The sequence below is a fragment of the Vigna radiata genome, chromosome 10 (assembly GCF_000741045.1).
Source record: "Vigna radiata var. radiata cultivar VC1973A chromosome 10, Vradiata_ver6, whole genome shotgun sequence".
NCBI classification, from domain to species: domain Eukaryota; kingdom Viridiplantae; phylum Streptophyta; class Magnoliopsida; order Fabales; family Fabaceae; genus Vigna; species Vigna radiata.
In genome coordinates, this window is record NC_028360.1 from 10,237,074 (window position 1) to 10,258,495 (window position 21,422).

Sequence of the window (21,422 nt, forward strand, 5' to 3'; positions counted from 1 at the left end):
CAACACAATAGACAAAAAAATATTACATTTCGATTCAAAACATTAGACATTCATTATAGTGTTTAACACTATAACATTTAGTGTAGTCTTTATGTTTAGTGCCAAAATTCTCCCTACACCTCCACCTTTTTATCCTGCACCTCCATAATTTCCATATTACCCTTTTAATAACTATCGACGTTCAAACACCAGTTAACACTTTGCCGGCGTTCGAACACCAGTTAACACTTTGGCAGTTTTGGAACGTTGATTAATTTTTTATTTAATAATGCAGATCTTCTTTTAATTTTGTCCTTCATCTCGTTCTTGTGTTCACTCTTTTTCTTGCGTTGTTCTGTTCCTTCTTTTCTAGTTAGTTTCCACCCATGACTCTCACTTCTCTATCTTTCTCTATAGTCACTCACTGTCCAGAAAGAAAAAAAACTAAATTTTCCTCCATTCCTTTTCTCGCCACCTCTTCAGACTTCATTAGCCTTCACACTCATTTCTTCTTATCACCATGTTGGTGTTCGAGCTTCCAATTCCACTTCTAACATGGTTGTTCAATGAAAGTCTAATAACGGTAAATTTTACCATTATCTGTATGCAATTTTGATACTAAATCAACTCTCTTTAAGCTTGAAGCTTATTTAAATTCTCGTTTTTCTCAGAATTTTTTGAATAAGTCAGTCTAGGTTACACTTAATGATTTTCATCACTAATTTCCTCAATTTTGTAGGCTATTGGTATGCTTTGGAAGATTATTAAATTATCAAGGAGTTGGAACCCAGGAAGAACAACAAAAGCACCAAACTAGAAGGCTGAAGAAGGCGTAAGCTCGCTTGGGCGTTCTCTTCACGGCGCTAAGGGCCAAGGGCCTCGCAAGCTCGCCTGGGCGCCCTCTTTTGGGGTGCTTAGGGGCAATTGTCTCACAGCCTCGCCTGAGCGCCCCCTCTAGGGGTGCTGAGCGTCATTCACCTTGCAGCCACGCCTGGGCGCCCCCTCCAGGGGTGTTGATCGTCATTCACCTTACAGTCATGCCTGGGCTCCTCATTTACGGCGCTGAGCGTTAGTCAGTTTGCTAAAGTTGAACCTAGAGCCCTCCTGTCTGGGCACTGAGTGTGGCACTTGCTAACGTTGCACTCTTGACCTATTTAAGGCTTTTATGCAACGAGGGTGGATATCTTTTGACGGCTGAAGCACATAAACCCTAATTTGGACCTCTTGGAACAAGATTGGGTGTGTGGGAGCTCTTCCTTCCTCTTCCTTGGGTCTTCATCTATTCCACTTTCTTCCATTGTAAGCTAAAGCTCTCCATGACAATGGAGAGCTAAATTCCATATTTGTTGGGGAAAGATGTAACATCTGAACTTCATGTATTTGAACATGTTTTGAATATATTAAGCTTCTTTCATTGAATGCTAGTGATTTTCTCCTGTTCTTAATGCTTGATATGTTTTTGACCATTCATAACTTAATGTTTGGATTTGTCTGTTATTGGAAAATAGCTTATGAACCATGACTTGGAGTAATCTACCTAAAGGAAATATTATCTAGAAATAGAGATAAGACCTTTAGTTGTCATAAACTTCTTTTCTTAATGCAGAATTGATTATTAGGATTTTCAAGAGATTGATGTCTAATAAGCAAGTCTAGGCTTTTTACGTCAAGGAATTGGGTTTTAAGTAATCTAGTAAGTTGGCATTAGCATTTTAATGAAGAAGATGGGTTCTAATATGCATGAAAGCGAAGTAAGTAAAGTCTAACCCCAACGTTACCATCTCATATCATATTAATTTCATTCATTCACTCTTGTTTTAGCTACAAAAGATCATTTTACATTCAAAGTATTATATTTAATTTTATTGCATTTAAATTTTATTCAATGGAATCATTCTTTAGTCTTAATTAGTTAAGTTATTATACGATCCTTTAGTGTCAAATGAGTTCCTTAAGATACGATATTCGGTCTTACGAGTTTATTACTTGATACAATTCGGTACATTTACCGAGATCATAACGATGTCTTTCGTCATAAATTCTTGTCTTTCTTTTGAACTTGCTTTGTGTGCTTATGTGTCTTATAAGAAAAACTCAAGTTATTTTCGTCAACCCACAAATTAAAAAAAATTTAAAAAAAAGTAAAAATCTTAACTAACGTACGTCGGCAAAGTATTAACTAGCTTTCGAATGTTGACGAAGTGTTAGTTGACGTTCGAACACCTACAAACGATGGTCAATGGTTATTAAAAAGGTAATATAAGAATTTTAGAGATACAGGAGCAAAAGATAGAGGTGGAGGAAGAATTGCTTTTAATGCCGTAATTTTTTATAGAAATTGTTTTGCTGAACATTTTCATTAATCTTCAAAATAAAGAATTCTAAATATTGTCTTAACATTTATTACTATATAAAAAAATTCAAATAAAACCTTTTTTTAATGAGAAATGTCTTCTGGAATTTAAATGTTTCTTTTACATAAAATATCATATTCTGTTTTTTCTATTAATTAAAAACATTTTTTTTTTGAATCCTTTTTCAAGATAATTATAGATCCTATAACATGTAACTAAACATTGAGCTCAAATAATATTTTTAATAAAAAAAAAAGAAACAAAGTAAATAAAACATAAAACTTCTATGTTATTTTGAATCATTTTCTTCAAATTATATGTTTTTGTACCAATTTCCATTATGTCTGTTAATATAAAATAAAATAAAATAAAAATAAGGATAAATTAATTTAAAATAAATATACAAATACATTTACAAATTTCTAATATTATTAACTAATATTGTAACATCACATGTATTTTTTTTTATATTATAATTCACAACATAACGAATCAGTATGAATAACTCTTTTATATAACAACATTATCTAAATGATATAAGAGTAATTCATTAACTCAACACCTTTTGAAAGATGTATCATTAAAAAAAAAAAAAAAAACTAAGACTCAAAACATACCAAGTTTTTTTAGTTTAAGAACATGATTTATCTTTTCACCACCCAAATTTATATGATCTAGACTATCATGATACATTTTTTTATTTAATGTACTTAATACCATAAACCTCAACTCAATGAGATTGTCATCCTAGATATCCACCTTTTCATAATTCGATCAATCATTGTGTAAGATACAATTCAATTATATATTTCCAATCAAACATATAATGATTACATAATATAATTATACCATTTAAATTTCACAAATGAAAACAAGCATTTGGAAACAAAGGCATGTCAACTTAATTAAGTCACCTTTGTTTAAACAATATTCTTTTTCAGGACAAATCGCTGCTCAAATTATTATATGAAAGTCTCACAAAAAGTTCAAATTGAAAAATGTTGTATTTCTTAATGCCATTTCTTGAGCACAAATCGATTTCAAGGAGTATAGATGACAACAACAGAAGATACAAAATAATTAAAAACATATTTTGAACAATTTTAAAAACCTATTAGCTTAGTTTTAAATCTATAAACCTTTTGTTTTTTATTCATAATACCAATAAGAGATTCAATTAATCTAAATGCAACTCAAGCAATTCCATTTTTTGTAAAGTTTTATCATAATCATTTTAAACTATTCAACCAAAAGTGGAGGATAATTCCCTTATTTAGAGGTAGTTTTGTTATGGAAGAAAACTAATTTCCAAAATCATAAAACTTGTACAATGCAGAAACTTTCAAATAAAAAACCAAAATAACACCACTAGTTTAATCTAAATGAAAGTTTATATTTCTCAGTTGATTAAACATTGTGGATTACAAACCCACATATGCTAGGAAAATAGAAAAAGAAGGATTAACTATAAGGAAAAACTTACCCAAATCAAAATTTTGATAAAATACTTAATCAAATCTTTTTCAATCTTGAAAATGATAGAATATTAATCTAGAAACTTATATAGAATATAGAATATTTATACTTTTAAAGAGATGAAAGTTTATAATAAATTCAAAATGAACTCAAATCAATTGAAGCTTATACATCATCAAACGTAATTTCAAATTAAAAGAAATACTTTTCATAATTAAAAATTGCAATATTTTATAAAATTTTAAATCTTTCCCTTTTCAATAAAATAAAAATAATCATTTAAAATTTAAATCTCTCCTTTTTATAAAAATAAAGAATATCCTTTTGAGTTTTAAATCTTTCCTTTTGCATAAACAAAATATTTTTTCAAATTTTAAAGTGTCCCATTTTATAAAAGGAAAGAAGATTTTAAAGTCATTAATATGAAAGGAAAGGAAAGAAGATTTTAAAGTCATTAATATTTCTTTATCATACGAAATAATGAAAATATTTTTCACGAGAAAGGAAAAAAATTAAAATATTAAAAGATTCATCATAATCCAAAGCTTCAATTATAAGAAATTGTTAGGATAAAAAGACCTTTGCGCAATATTTTCAATCTTTGTGGTAAAGTTATTTGTTTACCAATATACGTATTATTTTATAATATTAGTAATGTTTTCCAACTTATGTCAAACGTAATTATTTTCTGTTAACATCAACATATATTATTTTTATTCGATATCAATCAGTTATTTCTCAATCAATATTACTATGTTATTTTTTTAGCCGTGGTCAAATTGGATTTTTTTTATTGATGTCAATAAAACAATTTTTTATTGAGAATCAGGGTGTTTTGTTTAATTTTGATATAAAATTATTTCTTCGTTTATATTGTAAATATTATTTATTCACTAGCACAAAATAGAACTTTCCGATGGATGACAAAATGTTCTCTATTTATGTTTTCAAGGTTGAAATTATAAGTTTTATATTTGTTTGTAATTAAAATGTTTTATCCAAATAAAAAAAGTTTAAAATTTAATAAATTTGAATAGTTTTATCAGAACAAAACAAATAGAAATTAGAAATTTAAAAAATTTAAAAATATACCGTTATGCAAGTTATAATTTATCCAAATATAAGGTTAAGTTGAAGAAGGAGGTATCATAAACATCAACAATCTATAAAAGAAATAAGGAAAAACTTTTTACTGATTGGAATCAAACAATCTGATTTGACTTTGGCTTAGGTTTTGTGTGTTAGATTTGCTAAAATTTGCTGCTATAAGCTAACAAACAAATGCACTGCTAGAAATTTAGACTAACAAAAATTCATCCTTTTAACCTAAAGAGAGAAAAGAACTTAGTCTAAACATAATTTTGTTCACTTACAACAGCAGACCAAATTTCATAAAATAAAAAATATTAGCACTAAGATAAGAATGTTGTTTGAGCAAGACACATGATGTTCATCTTTTTTTGATGACAAAAGCTCACGGCATGTTCGGAGACAATAACATAGGATTTTAGATATTGTTACTCCAGAATATTTTTACATCACATCAATCATAATTTCTGAATTGTACTATTTAGTGAGTCCACAAACAGCTAAATAACACAACGAATTTCCCAGCTAAAACAAAGTATGAGAGATGAGAGAAATGAAGGTTCTATTCTACCAAACAAACCAAGTTTTCTGGTTTTTTGGTCTAATATTGTAAAAGCAAAGGCAATGAGATTCATGGAAATCATACCAAAGTAAAGCAAGAAGCCTGAATTATCATGGCCATTAGTTAGGGAAACTAAAGCATTTTTTGAACTCATTATGAACACAAAAATTGCAAAAAGCAGGGAAAAAGAGAAAAGTGGATCCAACAAGAATCCTGAAATCTAAGGTACATAATCATTTTCAATGGTTGGTCTTGTGCGAGTCCCCACTGCTAGTGGTGCTTTGGTGCCTCCAATGGATGCCATATGCAAAGTTTCATTAGTCTCAGCTGCCCATTCCAACTGCTGAATCTTCATCCCTTGTTTGGTTCTCCTCACTTTAGCAATCAATAGACTCAACATGATCAACAACAGGCACCCACCAACAAATGATGCAACAATTATCCACACCTTGTGCTTGTTCCTAGTACCTCCTTTTCCAACATCAGCAGCCACAGCAACAGCAGCAGGTGCTGGAGATGGGGCATTAGACTCCACAACAATAGAGAAGTGGCCTTGTTGGACTGTTGAACATACATTACCATGTGATAGGATGTCAAATTGCACAGAACCTTGTAGATCAAAGTACACACACTTTGGCACTGACCCTGATGGTGCTGGTTTTACATGAGGGAACTTGATCAAAATTGGCTTATCAGAAGCTCTAATGTCCAATTCAGGCAACTCAGAAGCATTCAAAGTGGCACCACTGTATGACATTAGACCCAAAACAGGAGCCAAATAAGAGTAACCAGGCAAAGGGTAAAACTTCTCAGACCAGTTGCCCAAGTTGTGGTACACCAAAACAAGCCTCTCCACATAAGGCTGCTCAAACACCCCAATTGGGATCTGAAACTCTTTATAACTTTCAACACCTCTGGTCCTCAGACTACCACTCCTAAGCCTCATTGCTGAAACTCTAATCCCCGTTAGGTTTCTGGGCAATTGGGCATCATAGGGTACCCCAGTTTTTGGCCTCAAAAATGCCTTAAAGGCGCAATCTTGAAGAATGGCATCAAGGGTCCGGGATGACATTGCAGTGTCAGGTGGGAGCTGAGCGATTGAAAGTGGCAGAGAAAGAAGTAATGGCAACAGTGAGAACAAAAAAATGGTTCCAACCCTCATCAAGATCTCATTCGTTCAGTCAAAATCAAATTAAAACCACCAATATCTAACACTGAAAGAAACAGCCAGAGACTCAGACACAAAAAGAATGCAACACAGAGACAGAAAATAGAGAGAGAAAGAGAGAGACTTTACAGTTTAAAGCACACAAGGTGAGCAAAAAGTGTTGACCATTCTGTTCATGCAATCTGCAGATACCAACGACCAAAGGAAAAACGGCAGAAACCCCACCCCCAAGAACTAAAAATCAGATCTTTCATGGGACCAAGTGACGTGATGAGGTGGGCTGTAGGAAAAATCTTGAAATTGTCATCAAAGATTCAGTCTGGTGTTTCAGATTCAAGGAACTAGCAAACGGGCACGGCCTTATTTATCCCATTCCAGCCAGAATCTGGTCGAAGAACAAAAATGGTGGGGAGGGAGAGAGAGAAAATGGGTTGAGGAAAGAAAGAAAATTAACAAATTGCAAAAATATCAAGAATCAGGATATGTAAGAAGGAGAAGCTTTTCCGTATGAGATTGGGAATGGAGATACTCACACTCACACTGATGTACATGTTAATGTGCTACTGCATGCAAATTCCTCCTTCTGCAGTTCTGTTCTGTTTTGTTGTGTTGTGTTGTATTGTGTTTCATGGGACCCTAATTTGCCAATTTTAGAGTTTACTTGGATTGTTTTTCTGTTTATCTATATTTTGTAGTACATTTTTATCTGATTACCAATCTGTGCTGTAAATATATATTATATATTTTTTCTTTCTAAAACTCAGTCAATAGTTTTTCACTATTGTATATTTTCTAATAGGTAATCTGAAGAAGAATCATTAGATTTTTGTTTACTATGAATAGATTAGATATTTTCCAGAATTATAGAGTTATTAAGTTCTGAATTAAATCCAGAGAGAATAATGGTTTTAAAAAAAGGTGAAAAACATTGCAATTTGAGGGTAGGTACCAACAAGCATGTGAACTCTGTACTAAAAAGAAGCATGTGAAGTTGTTACATAGGTAGAGAGGTGGAAAAATAGCTGCTAATTGCAACTGTAATTTAATAATAACATTATTATTTAATAGTCAATGCCACAACTAACTTCCTGTCTCAGTGGCTTCTTCAACTGCCTAATTAGGAAACAAAGGATGTCAAAAAATTATTCAACATTAATAAAAAATTAATATGAAATTTAATTTTAAAGTCATGAACAGCAACCTTGTGAAATCACTTTTTTCCTTTTATTATTTAATAAAAAATTGACATGTTGATTATTTATTACATGTTCTGTTTTTTTTCTCTCTTGGTTGCTGAATGGACATTAAACTTTCCAAGGGTTCTTATTTAAATAGCAGTATAAAAAGATTGTCATCCATAATCAATCAAGTTGCGTCATGGGTTTTTTTTTTTTTTTTTTCCATGGCGTCATGGCTTTCATAACCATTGTCTGTAAGTAGTTTTTATTTTAAAGGGTTAAATATGTTTTTAGTCTCTATATTTTGGGACGATTTTAGTTTTAGTCCCTCTTTCAAACTAAGGTACAATTTAGTTTTCCAACTTTAGAAAACTCTGGTTTTAGTCCTTTTTACCAAATTTTTTTAACTTTATTTACTGTTTCAAACGCAACATTGAAGCAAAAATGTGTCAAACAGTGTAAACAATCCAAATGCTATAATGAAAAACAGTAAATAAAGTTAAAAAAATTTGGTAAAAAAGACTAAAACCAGAGTTTTCTAAAGTTGGAGGACTAAATTATACCTTAGTTTGAAAGAGGGACTAAAACCAAAATCGCCCCAAAGTACAGGGACTAAAAACATATTTAACCCTATTTTAAATTGTAAATACCAGTAAAAAAAATTGTATTCAATTTCAATCTCAATATTTTAATCAGAAGGATCAAAATTAAATTTTGACTAAAAAGTTGTATTTTCTTATTCTTTTATACAGCTCTTAATAAATATTTTTTTACTATAATTACCATAATAAGAACTCCTTATTTTTACGAAAATGGAAATTGTTGTGGTACATAAATAGTAAATGAAATAGTAATAATAATAATAATAATAATAATAATTTTGAATAAGTTAAATTAGGTGACAATGAAAGAGGGTGTGAAACTGTAAATTGGAAAGGATAACTAAATCAACGAAACTCGATCCTTGTCTGTCGGAAGAGCATCTTTTGGCAGACGCTATCATCATATCATATCAATTTCTGAAACAAAGCTTTCTCCATTGTCACGCCTCACATATATATTCGAGTAAAAATCGTGTTAAACTCGCAATGGTTATTTATCCAATTATTTTAAAAGTAAAAAATATAACTTAATAACAAATATCAATAATGTAATTAACTGGATCTGTTTATTCTGGGGAAGCTCTAACTCGGTACATATTTTCTGATTTGGATCTGTTTTGTATTGATGTACATCCTCATGAAAAAGCAATCCACAGAAAGCATTTGTTTTTCGAATATCAATCAGAATAATTAATCTTAATATTGATCAATTTAAAAATACATTATCATTATCTATAATTAGGTCATAATTAAGTTAATATTAATCAAAGTTTATTCAAAAATTTATAAATACAAGCTTGAAGTAAGGAAGTAGACATTCTACATTTATTATGCTATTAACATCTAAATTGTTAATGTTGAGTTGACTTTGACATCAAAGTGTCTTTTGCAGTTATTTCTGAAATGGTCTTATCAAGACTTGGATTTCAATTCAACTTTTGAACCGAACAGACTCACTAGACTTTAAATTATTGGCCTTGTAGGAAAATATGACAATTATGTACATAAACTATTTACATGGCCTCTACTGTTTTAAGGATATTTGGTCTCTAAATGAAATAAAAAGTAATTGCAATAGACAAAATTAATTATAATTAAATTTGACATTTTATAAATTGATATAAGTATTAAGGTTTGAATTTTTTTGTTGTTTCACTTTCGAAAATTTCAATTAAGTCCTTTGATTTTGATTGGTTTTGTTGAATATAGTAAAAATTGTGTATTGGATTAATCTCACTTGTGTTGAATATACACATAGAGTCCTCTATTTATAATAGAAGAAATATGGACCAAGCCTAAAATACAAATAAGAAATAATAACAAACTAACTAAAGATAAAAGATAAATATAAAATAAAGATAATATATCTAATATTCCCCCTCAAGCTAGTGCATAAAAATCGTATGTACAAGCTTGTTACTAATATAATCCATAAAAAACTTAGTGAAAATATATGCTTTTACACTCGAGTGACATCAAATTGCTAATGATTTGCAAGACGACATAGAAGATGAAATACCAACCAGAAGACTCTCATCATCAACAAATTTGGAAGGTTACTCCATGTCAATCACTTCTTGCAAATCACCTTTGAAGAATGCATTGTTGACATCCAATGGATAAAGATGTCATTGCTGAAGAGTCAACACGACTATAAATAAACTAAAAAAAGTCATCTTTTCCATGGGAGAAAAAGTATATATGGATGAGTCAAATGCAATGATGAAAAAAAAGGAGGTTAGAAGAAACACCAGCGGAAGAATCCATGGATGCACAAGAGAGAGAAACCATAAAAATCCAAGATTCTCCAATCAAGACACCTGAAAAAGGAAAAAGAGCAACCTCGATGCTCTGAATAACTGCCTAAGAGCAGATGGGACATGCAACAACGCACGATGAACATGAAAAAGAAAAACGAGTGACCTCAACGTTCTGAATTGCTACTAGAAATGTCACCATGCACGATGAAAAGAGGAGCAAATCCACAATTTCAAAAGGCACTAAGAGCATGTAGGAGTTACGATGAAGGCTTCGTTAATGGCATGGTGGTCGCCTAGTCGAGACGATCAAAACCATGTGATTGTTGGTCGAAACTATAACTTTAGTAGTGTTAGCGGTAGATGATGGTGCCGCCGACAACGGTAGATGGTGTTGTTGCCGGCAGCGGCGGGTGTAGTGGCAGAGGCAACAATTTTTTTTTTCAAAAAAACCTTAGGCTCTAGATACCATGTTAAGAAGTGGACTTTAAACCTAACTCAATCTCATAAAATCGGCTTACAAGGGGAGGTTTGCACCCACTTATATACTCTAAATTGGCCTTATCTATAGTCGATGTGGAACTTTCAATACACTCCCCGCGTCGAGATATATATATATATATATCTCGAGCATGAGACTAGAGTGGTCCAATAGCGACCTAATAATGGATTGAACAATATGCCCAACTAATAACGCTAAGATAAGCTCTAACCTGGCTCCATGTTGAACTTAGTGAAAAATTATATATGAGATTAATCTCTCTTGTGTTGAATATACACATATAATCCTCTATTATTTGAAAAAATACAAGTTAAATTCAAAATAAAAAAAAATAATAACAAACTAACTAAAATAAAAAATAAATATAAAATAAAGTTTAACCTATTTCAATTGAGTCATGATTTTTAAAATGTAATACAATTTAGTCATTTTTAATAGTAATATATAATAATGTTAACTCATTCATGGTTTTTTTTAACTCTTTTAATTTTATTTTTTTAATTTAAAAAAATTATCACATGATAAAGACTCTCCATTAAACTCTATTTAACTTTTATATAATTATTGTAATGATATTTTTATTAAAATTAATATTTTTATTAAATATCTTAATAATATTATGTTTATTTAAATTTATATTTCAAATTGAACTTTATTTAAATTTTATTTTAAAATTTTAATTTAAATTCAGAAAATTGTCATTTTTAAATCAACTCATAAAACTATTTAAAACAAAATTTAAATAAAATTCAATGTAAAATATAATTTAAATAAATTTAATCTCATGAAATATATCATTATAATTTTTTATGTAAAAAATGAATTTAATTTTAATTTAAAAAAACAAAATTATTTTATTTAATAAAAATTAAAACTCTTTTGAAATAAAATAATAAATACAAAAGTTAAATTAAGAATTTTTACATAACACTTGTCTCAATTGTAAAACAGAACACTGTCAATAATCACAGAACAAAATCTTCATTTACTAATTAGAAAATAAAGATATTTAAAAAAATAATTAAAAATATGAACGGACACATCACACATAAGTTATCATCATCATTACAATATTAATAGAAACAATCAAATTATATCATATTTAAAAAAATAAGATCCAATTAAAACCAACCAAAACCTAATGATCTAATTGAGATTTTCAAACAAATATAAAACTATCAGTATGAGAACTAACAGAGTTTAGACCAAATATTAAATGAGTTGGTGATTTTGACATGTTTAGCCATGATACAGGATCTTTTTGTCATGTATTGCTGCTTTGACATAAGTAACATATGCAGATATAATGAAAAAATAAAAAAATAAAACCCAAAGTTACAGGATACAAGGTTAAGGTACAAAATTACATCAAAGTAATGTCACCCACGATACATGAAACGAGCAGCATATAAATATCAAATAAAAGAAGTATAACAGACGACTTTCATGTTATTTTGCATCATGTCCTGTGATGGAAGAAGATATGCTTCTAGTGGCTTCAGAATTCCGTGAATCCTTTACGATTTTAACATCCTTTCCAGATATAGTAGATGGGATGCCTCTTGTTAATTCTGAAGTGATGCCAAGATTGGGATCTGGAGACTGTGATGGGGGGGTTGTGGGTGTAGTAATAGAATCCAGGGATATATTAGGCACTTGGGGAAGGTTAAGAGGGTTAACTTCAGTGACTTCTTCAGTACTCTCGTCGAAGTAGACAACATCCTGCATTGTAAGTTGGTGGTATTCAACAACCTCCCTTAGAAACCGATTCTCACGGGCATAAACTGAGTTCTCGTGCGCCAGGCGAGCTTTTTCAGCAAGAAGAGATTCAAGTTGCAGTCGTATCTGTAACGGGAATTACAAGTATGTTCAGAACACATTTTTTGTGAGGACTCAATGGGAGTTAAATCTGATAATCAAATCAATTGGGTGAGATTTTTTGGTTCCTTTTTCTGAATGGCATTGGGAAGAGGATAAGAACAAGGGGAAGGACAAGATGGGTTGCGGTCCATATACAATAAGTGAGCTTAGAAACTGACACTATTTAATAAAGTCAAATAAAATGTGAATCAACCCAACCATCAAATCATATGATAACTATCTTGATAACCAGGAATAAAATAGAACATGTCAAATGGTCAACAAATACTTTTATATTATGCAACATAAGAATGTGACAAAGTATCTGTTGGTTATCACATATCAACAAGAAATATAATCAAATTATTATAGTATATGTGCATAACCTCAGCCCGAACCCATCAAACTAACATGCTGATGGGTTCAGTCATTTTGAGGATTGAGTTGGCCTAAGAGTTAGATGTATTGGAGATTTCATATGAACTAGTGATATGACGATTTAAGACATGATGCCTCATAATGGAATGCGCAAGGTTAAACTATCTATGACACATCATAGACCATTCATCAACCCCACATGTTGGTTTGATTGATTTGGTCACTTCAATAACACACAATTATTTTAAAAATTAAAAAATAAAATATGTTCTTTTGACTTAAACAGGTTAGCCTGCCTGATTGTTCCCATGTAGCCAACTCAACCTAGGTGAAAAATGTAATTAGGCTTGGGCACTTGGCCCTAATTATTGTACACAAATTATACATAAGGCCAACCAGCATTAGCCACCTCAGCTCAAGTTTAAATTAGATGGGCTCGGATAAAAAAAATTGTAAAAAATACAATTAAGAAACTGTTTCACACAAATTTCAAGGAAAAAAGTAAAAATGAAATAAAATTCTACATTAGCTAAACTTAGTTTGTATACAAGTTAAAAAATAAAAAATAAAAAATAGAAAAATTATGAGTCTCTACATATCAATTTATCCCTAAGCTAATTTCAATTTATGAAAAAATTGATTTTCTTTTTTCTTTTTCTTCAATAAGTGCTTACGGAGAAACTTGTCCAAATATATCATAAAGGTTTTTACTGTTAGATGTTGTTCGATTGAGAGAATGGGACAGATGGAAATAAAATAGAACATTTGGTGAGAGAAGAAAAGTAAAGAAATCATTTTAAAAATGGTGGAACTCATTAATTATTTCTAACCTACTTTTATTCTCTTCATCTCTTCTCTATTCCTGTTCAATCAAAACACATTAAATTTCTACATTATTTCTCATCTAGTTCTACTCTGGCAACTTATGTTTTTCTCTCTTTATTCCTATCCTCTGTACCCAACAAAACATTATTAATGTGCTAAATATAAGAGACATGTGGGCTCCACAGGGATGTACAATGTCAGCTCATAACATCTTTACAGTTGATCCATAAAGTCAAGTTAAACTCAAACTTTGAAAAGAAGAAAACTTGAAGTCTAGCAAGCAAAAGGGTCAACAACCATCCAAGAATAATTCTAAAATTGTAACGAAAATGACAACCAGAAAATAAGCACGCTGCAATGTTATTAAAGGACTACTATCATACATTAAAAGTTTAAACCCCCGAATGCGTAGCATAAAATTAAAAATCGCTAGCCAGTGCACAAGGCTTCCACCTATATAGGGTTTGAAGTGGGTTAAACATAAGTGGCTTTATCATTATGTGCCGTGAATTTAAGGATCAACAAGAACCACGTCATAAAAAGCATAAAATAATTCATAACTGAAACAAAAGTAAGTGCTAAAAAAATTAGATTGGAAAAGGGGACGTGTGAAATCAAATATGTGAAAACAATATCAAATATCCGGAGAAATCAAATGTGAAAAGAATATCAGATGATAACCTTCTGTATGCCACTGAAATATGCATAAAAGGGGAACTAATGAAATTGAAAAACCAAAAGGATAAAAAAGGACAATGAGACATGCATACCAAATCATCATCATCATCTTGGTTGTCTCCCCTTTCACGATTCTCACGGAGGATTTTATTTTCTTCCTCTAGCTGAGCGCATCGATCCTTTGCAAAAGCTAGATCAGCTTTGACAGTCTTCAACTCCCGAAGAAGTAGTTTTGCTTTGGCAGCCATTGCCATTGCAACCTGTGACATAAACAAAAATGCAAACAACACATCTTATAAAGAAGATTAAGATATATCATAGAAGCTGGTAAATAATATCAACTTGGTACCATGCTAGGAATAATTCAGTCATAAACTTTAATATATGATCATGAAACAAACGTACTGAAAATCAACTTTTTTTCCTTTGGAGAAAAGGGAATATATAAATCCGGAATATTAAACATGATCCTTTATCTAAAGAAACACGCACAAAAGGAAATACAAAAATATTCATGCATTAGTGATGGTAGCGATCCAACACATGGTATATAAGAATAGTAGAGGCAAAATAATGAGTTGAGAGAACCCTGAAAAGTAACACCAAAGTATTAATTTGGCATTACTCTTGCTTCAGCTGTAGAGTCCACAAGATTGACCTAGGATGATTATGGCTATGGCTATGTGCAAGTTTTAGGGCTACAGTTTTTAAAAATAGCTACAGGTTTGCAAATTAATTTTGTGGAGATCAAATTAGTGATTAAATTTAGAAGGTGAGAAGAGACATATTCAATTGAAACTAGGGACATAAGCATCACTATGAATTTGATTATCTATATTCATCGTAGCAAACGATGATTATCCAGATAGGTGGGCAGGTAAGGTTCCATATTATCAATTATGGGAGGCTTAAGGTTTAATAAAAAAAACATGGTTAGTTGAAGACTACTAAAGAGATAATGCAACTTTAACTCTATCATTCTTTTAAGTTTCAACATCAAGGCTGCTCCTTCAATAGAAATATAGAAATATCATTTCCTTTTATATCTTTTTAGCTGAAGATTTCACAAAAACAAGTTCATCTGTGAGAAACATGAAACTGTCGGTGAAAAATAATTGTTAAGAAAAAACTAGCTAATGCACTACTGAATCTTTCTTCAAACTGAACAATAATCATTGAAATTTTTAAAAATTCTTACACATTTCCTATTCAAATTTCAAGTGTCTATAAATTCCATACATTAAAATAAAAATACTGACTTATAAAAATGTAATTAATTGATAAAAAAAAAAGCATTTTAAGGTTTGACACTCCAACATTCAAATACAGATGTGTGATCCAGACTCTAAATACAAATAAAGAAAAATGATTGCTTTCTTTAGGCTCACTTACACCCATTAACTGCGATGGTCAGACAAAAATCTCTTACCATCTAGCAATACATATTGGACCAATACATATTCTACCTTGAAACAAACACAAGAAAATATACAAAAGGATAGTGTTATAAATAAGGGAATGAGATTTGTTTGATACGGTTATAATTATGCTGTATGTATATGAGCACAGGTACCTATGTTATTTGACAGAGATGGTTACTCCACACAACACATCAGATTTGTAATTTTAGAATTTAAAAAATTAAAAGAAAATCATTGTGTAAAAAATGTGTGTTTTCTTCATGTACATTGATTCGAATTTGATGAGTGACAATTTTTGTATTATGTAAATTACCAAATTGTATCTTCACACCCCATGTATTGATGACCATGAATCCTAAGATAGAAGCTTCAATAAATAGACATTCAAAATTGTCCACCCTTAGTCATATCTCTATTATTTGATTAACTGAATATGAGAAAGCAAGATATTTACAGCACAAACAAATATTTATCAGTATATTTTAAGAGCATGAAGTAAAAATGAAAAAAAAAATGTGAAAAGAAAAAAATGGACCTAGTATATTGAGCAATTTTGATGCTGCTCAAGTTAACCACACATGTACTTCTACCACAATAAAAAGTGATACACAGTTGCCACCTTACGTCGCGTGATGCCTTCAGTTGAAGTTCTTGGTCTGTTTGCTTAGGTGACATCTGGTTTCGCAATTGGGATTGTTGATGAACTGTACTAGAATGGTTTCTCTCCTGATTTTGCCCTACAAAGCTTCCAGGCTTCTTCCTGATATGCCTACGAGTTTCGTGAATGATATCTGAAGTCCGGTTCTCAACAATTGTTAAACCTTCCTACACAAATGAATTCGCAAAGGTGCTAAGGAATCATAACACATACTTTTTGGAAGGAAAGGAAGTTTGAAATTTGTATTTGAAGCCTGACAAGAAATAATATAACCAACAACCTACTACAATAACATTCCCATCCCTATCTACATAAGCCCACAAGGCAAATACATAGTAAAATAAAAGGACACATGCCATCCTCACCATAACCAAGAATTCTAATATTGATCTAAATGTCTAATACATTTTGAAAGATTGAAGACACCAAGTAAAGAACATGTTTATAAGACATGAGAAATATAATACGTAAGCAAAAATGTTCACATCAAACCTCACCTCCAAAGATTTACCAATGGTACCACCAATATGAGTAAGAGAAGATGTGATAGCATCTAATCCCTTCATAAATGCTGGACTGTCCCTTTTTAGATTGTTCTCCTCTGGATGATTTGAATTTTGGAACTACAAAGAGAATGACAAAAGCATCGAATTTTAAAGTTTAAAAAATAATGAACAAGCAACTATTACAAGCCCACTAAAAGAATATCACAACAATTCAAATTCAGAAATCGGAAGTGCATATGATATTTATAGCCCTCCTCGGTGTTCTGTTAATAGTTATTTGTTATATCAGTAGAGTTACCATTTCAAACAAGGACACAGATTGGGCAGTTTTGCAGCAATCTTTTTTGTATTACTCTGATGCACCTAGTAGGATTCTTAATCCATCTTTTATATGTACTTCACCTTCTTTCATTCAATCTGATATCAATAAACCTTCTTTTCTACTAAAAAAGAAAATAAATAATTTAATAAATTAGCCTTTTACATTTTAGTGCAAGAAATCCATAACTGTCAATCCCACGTAACAGCAGCTGACGGCAAAAAATTTTGCAATGCCAGTGATGGTGACAAGTGCGTTGTGATGGCCCACACCAACAATGATGGCCAACAACAACTACGGGAGTTTTGTTGAATTGGTGCTCTGCCGACTAAAGTGGAGTTACAAAGGATGCTTCGTATCTTCTCTAATATGTAGCTAGGAGCTCTAAGAGTTAAAGGGCCATTTTTCAATTTTAAAATTGGGTCAAAATAAACTTGACCCAAAAAGCCCAACTACATGAGTTGACACAACATATTAACTAGCAGCCCGAACCCACACACAAGAACGCATCAGACCCAGATTGACACAACGAACAGTATGTCAATTTCCCAAGTAAAATCACAATCCTATAGCAATCCCTGATTTTCCCAATCTGCCTCCCGTGTTTGCCCACATGGGCCTCCTCTTCTCACATGGTCGTGTGAGTTTGCATCCATACACACAATTTTGACTACATTGATTATACTACTCACAGAAGTATAAAGGACTTCAAAAGATCATATGTCAAGGATTGGCCAACAGTAACAAGCAAGCTTGCTCGTAAATGGCCAAAAAATGTTATGTGATGCCAGTCGTTTAGCAGGAGAAAGGTAGGTCTTTGTCAGTAGATATACAAGTGAAGGGGGATGTATTTCCTGATTTGATTCTATAAAAAGGGAGGCAAATTTTCAAGATTCTAGGCTTAAAAGAGCACCAAATGATACATTCCAGAACCAAAAAAAGGGATTTTCACCCATGAATACTAAACTGAAAGATATGGCCATAATTTCATGCAAAAGTAGCTGCAATTCAGCTATACAAAACAGCAACACAACAGGCCACGCATGCAACACTGCTATAGCAGCGCTATGAGCTAGCATACACGATTATGTGTGTATCCCTACAAAATGAAATTCACCTTTTCTTTTGTGAAGAACTAAAACTACAAAATTAAACTATGATATGATTGTTTACAAAGATTAAATACAAGATCCTTACATAATCTTGACCCCCTTCAAAACCTCAGTTTCAAATCAGTGAAATCATATTTAACTGACTTTTATTCCAGTCATAACATACAAAGCAGCATCTCTGCAGAGAATTAAGATAGAATTCCAAACTCACCTTGCCCCTAGATGCTGCACCAGGCAATTGTGACCTTCCCACTCCAGACATTTCAGATTGCTGGGGTACATTATCATCCTCGATAATCAATTTGGCTTTTCTGGCTAGAACACCCCAAAATCCATTCTTGGATTCGTTCATGTTCTTCATAGATGTATATTCATAGGGTCTTGAATCCTATATATACAGCATTACATTTAGCAAAATGACCATTATTTCGAATCAACATAATGATACATTCAGCTAAATACAAAGACTACATATTAAAAGAGACAGAAAAAGTGAGCATATCTACAAAAGAATTTCCAACATTAACGCATTCTCTCGTAAGAAAATATATTAGTTGTAACAGACTCATCAACTTTTTAATTTTAAGTAACAAAAACTTTTCGGAACTGGAATTATCCAGACATCAACAATTAAAAGAAGTAGCTGCCATAAAATGCGAGCAAAAACCTAATAAAAGAATTCACCTAAAGAGGGAGAATTATACAAAAGATGAGAAGCACACTTAGAAAAATACAGAGCTATACACAAATACTACAATCCTACAGATCAAAAGTTGCTGATAGGAAGGTACTGCAGAGACTTTAAGTTGACAGCGTTTATATACACCATGTTTTGACTATTTTTGCTAAAGTTGATATCACTTTCACACCCTGCTCGTATTGCAACTGCAGTATGAAACTGAAGGACGACATCACCCTGTATGCTATACTACACAGCAGCGACACGAACCCTGCAATCCAATAAGACCTCCCTTTTCCTGCGCCACTTGCAATTGCACAGGAATCAGTATGCCATCGGCAACTACCTCGCAGCATCTAAACACAGCTCTGATGTTTCACTGGCATGGGAATAGTTCCCCACTTTTATATCTTCGTAAGAGTACTTTAACAGGATTTCTTTAACATATTCACTGATTCAGAGATTTTACGAAGCTCATTCAAACTAAACTACTCCATTTCCCTTTGCCTATAAGATTTCTCTAATTTTCTTCTCGGTTGATAAACAAATATTCAATAAACCCTATCCAGCAGAAACCTCATAAGCAATAACACACAACGCACAATTGAAATCAAACAAGTACAGTCAGATTCAGCGTACATCAGAATTTTCATATTTTATAAAGAGAGGAGTGGACCTTGGAAGAAGGAGGAGGAGTTGGAATGGGTTCAGAAGGAGCTGTCGGAGAAGAAGTGGAGGAGAGACCATAGAGAGAGGACAGCGAAGAGTCGCGACGCGCCGAAGAAGCTCTGATAGCTTTTGCAGCAAGCGAAGACGACGACGACGACGAAGCTAAACCTTCAACGACGTCGTTTGGCGGCGGAAAGGAGTTAGGGTTTCGAGTGGTTTCGTCTTCAAAGGTCGAAAACGAAGGTTTCGAAAACCCTTGCTGCTGTCTTCGTCTGTACGCCATGGAATCAATCCACCACGATTTTCTGGATCGAACGAATCAATCACAGAGAAGAAAAACACCGAAACGATTCGCACTGGAAACAAACTGAACTGGCGCCACCGCCAGTGCCACGGCCTCGGAGCTACCGGAAACTGCTTCTCCCTCGAATCCGGATCCGATCGCGAACCACCGTCGGAAGACTGTATATGCGCAGTGACAGTGTTTATCGAAATTAATTTATTTTTTAGTGTAACAAAAAAAATGGGATATCAGAGAGTGTATGCGTCTCCCTCTTTCTTTGTCTCTACTGCTTCAACTAATAATTCCGGATAAAGTATATTTTATTCTAGACTTATGGTCGTCATATTTGTGTGTAAATCTCACTTTAATTCTCAAGTTTTGAATTGTTTCAATTAAGTCATAATTTATGTAAAAATGCATACGTTTTATGCTAATCGTCTTGTCTCAAACAACGTTAATTGATGCTGAAATGAATTTTGTATTTTAGGCTTAATTTCTTTCTTGGTCGTTATGTTTGTGTGAAAATTTCAGTTGGGTCTTCAAGTTTTTCCTCAAGTGCTTATGAAATGCAAACATTTTACAACATTTTACCCTAACCGTTAAGTGTATTGAGACGGTGTTAACTTTGAACTCATTCCTCCATCCTCAAAAAATTATGACCCAATTGAGACAGTTCAAAATTTGAAGACTAAACTGAGATTGACATACAAATATGAATACCAATGGAGATATTAAGCCTTTATTCTTTTATGATTCGATAGTGGTTATGGTGGAGAAAAAAATATATGCAAAACAAAAAAAAATAAAGTGAAGAAAAAATAGTATGAAAAAAATATGTATTCTGTCATTGGTGTTATTTTCTATTTGAAATATTATTTAAAATGCCGTACAAATTTTATTTAAATGTTGTGTAAATTGTATTTATAAGTTAAATTATACATACATATATATATATATATATATATATATATATATATATATATATATATATATATATATATATATATATAGTTGAAGAGAATAAAACACATGAAACATCTTATTTTATTTTGAATAGTTACATGTGTTGCGTTCATGTTCACTTTTCCTACTAAAAAAAATTATTATTAATATAAATGTAAAAAAATATAAAGTTAAACATTAATAAATTTTACAAATTTATTGTAGATAGTTTTATTTATTTCTTAGGAATTTTTTTATTATAAATAGTTATTTTTAATTTAAAAATGATTAATGTAACATCTCAAAAATATAATTTTAAATTATACTTAAGAGTCCTTAATATAGTAGGTCAGTTACAGGAAAAAATAAAGTTAACTTATAGTTATTCTAAAATAACCATAAATTAAAACTTTACAGAAAATCTA

General features: G+C 31.7%; 2 protein-coding genes across 3 annotated transcripts; both read right to left on the minus strand.

The window, feature by feature from the left end:
* Window positions 1–5,443: 5,443 nt before the first annotated feature.
* Window positions 5,444–7,300, minus strand: LOC106775130. 2 transcript variants are annotated; one of them, XM_022787091.1, is made up of 3 exons: window positions 7,162–7,300; window positions 6,758–7,013; window positions 5,444–6,550 (listed from the first exon to the last, which is right to left on the minus strand). In XM_022787091.1, the coding sequence occupies exon 3, from the start codon at window positions 6,530–6,532 to the stop codon at window positions 5,681–5,683; it is 852 nt and encodes a 283-aa protein (XP_022642812.1). In that variant the 5' UTR covers window positions 6,533–6,550; window positions 6,758–7,013; window positions 7,162–7,300; the 3' UTR covers window positions 5,444–5,680. The 2 variants fall into 2 exon arrangements, with proteins under 2 accessions (XP_022642812.1, XP_022642811.1); XM_022787090.1 differs by having other exon boundaries at window positions 5,444–6,674.
* A 4,551-nt stretch (window positions 7,301–11,851) lies between these two features.
* LOC106776049 lies at window positions 11,852–20,353 on the minus strand. The gene is made up of 6 exons (XM_014663349.2): window positions 19,780–20,353; window positions 18,636–18,812; window positions 16,985–17,110; window positions 16,454–16,654; window positions 14,501–14,668; window positions 11,852–12,512 (listed from the first exon to the last, which is right to left on the minus strand). The coding sequence occupies exons 1-6, from the start codon at window positions 20,053–20,055 to the stop codon at window positions 12,117–12,119; spliced, it is 1,344 nt and encodes a 447-aa protein (XP_014518835.1). The 5' UTR covers window positions 20,056–20,353; the 3' UTR covers window positions 11,852–12,116.
* Between the last annotated feature and the right edge of the window lie 1,069 nt (window positions 20,354–21,422).

Bases quoted from the DNA above. Each gene is read 5' to 3' on its own strand.
- LOC106775130 (XM_022787090.1), bottom strand. From the start codon at position 6,622: ATGAGGGTTGGAACCATTTTTTTGTTCTCACTGTTGCCATTACTTCTT.
- LOC106776049 (XM_014663349.2), bottom strand. From the start codon at position 20,055: ATGGCGTACAGACGAAGACAGCAGCAAGGGTTTTCGAAACCTTCGTTT. The intron at 18,813-19,779 runs GTCCACTCCTCT...CTGTATATATAG, and splicing joins CTCCTCCTCCTTCTTCCAAG to GATTCAAGACCCTATGAATA. The intron at 16,655-16,984 runs GTGAGGTTTGAT...TCATTTGTGTAG, and splicing joins CCATTGGTAAATCTTTGGAG to GAAGGTTTAACAATTGTTGA.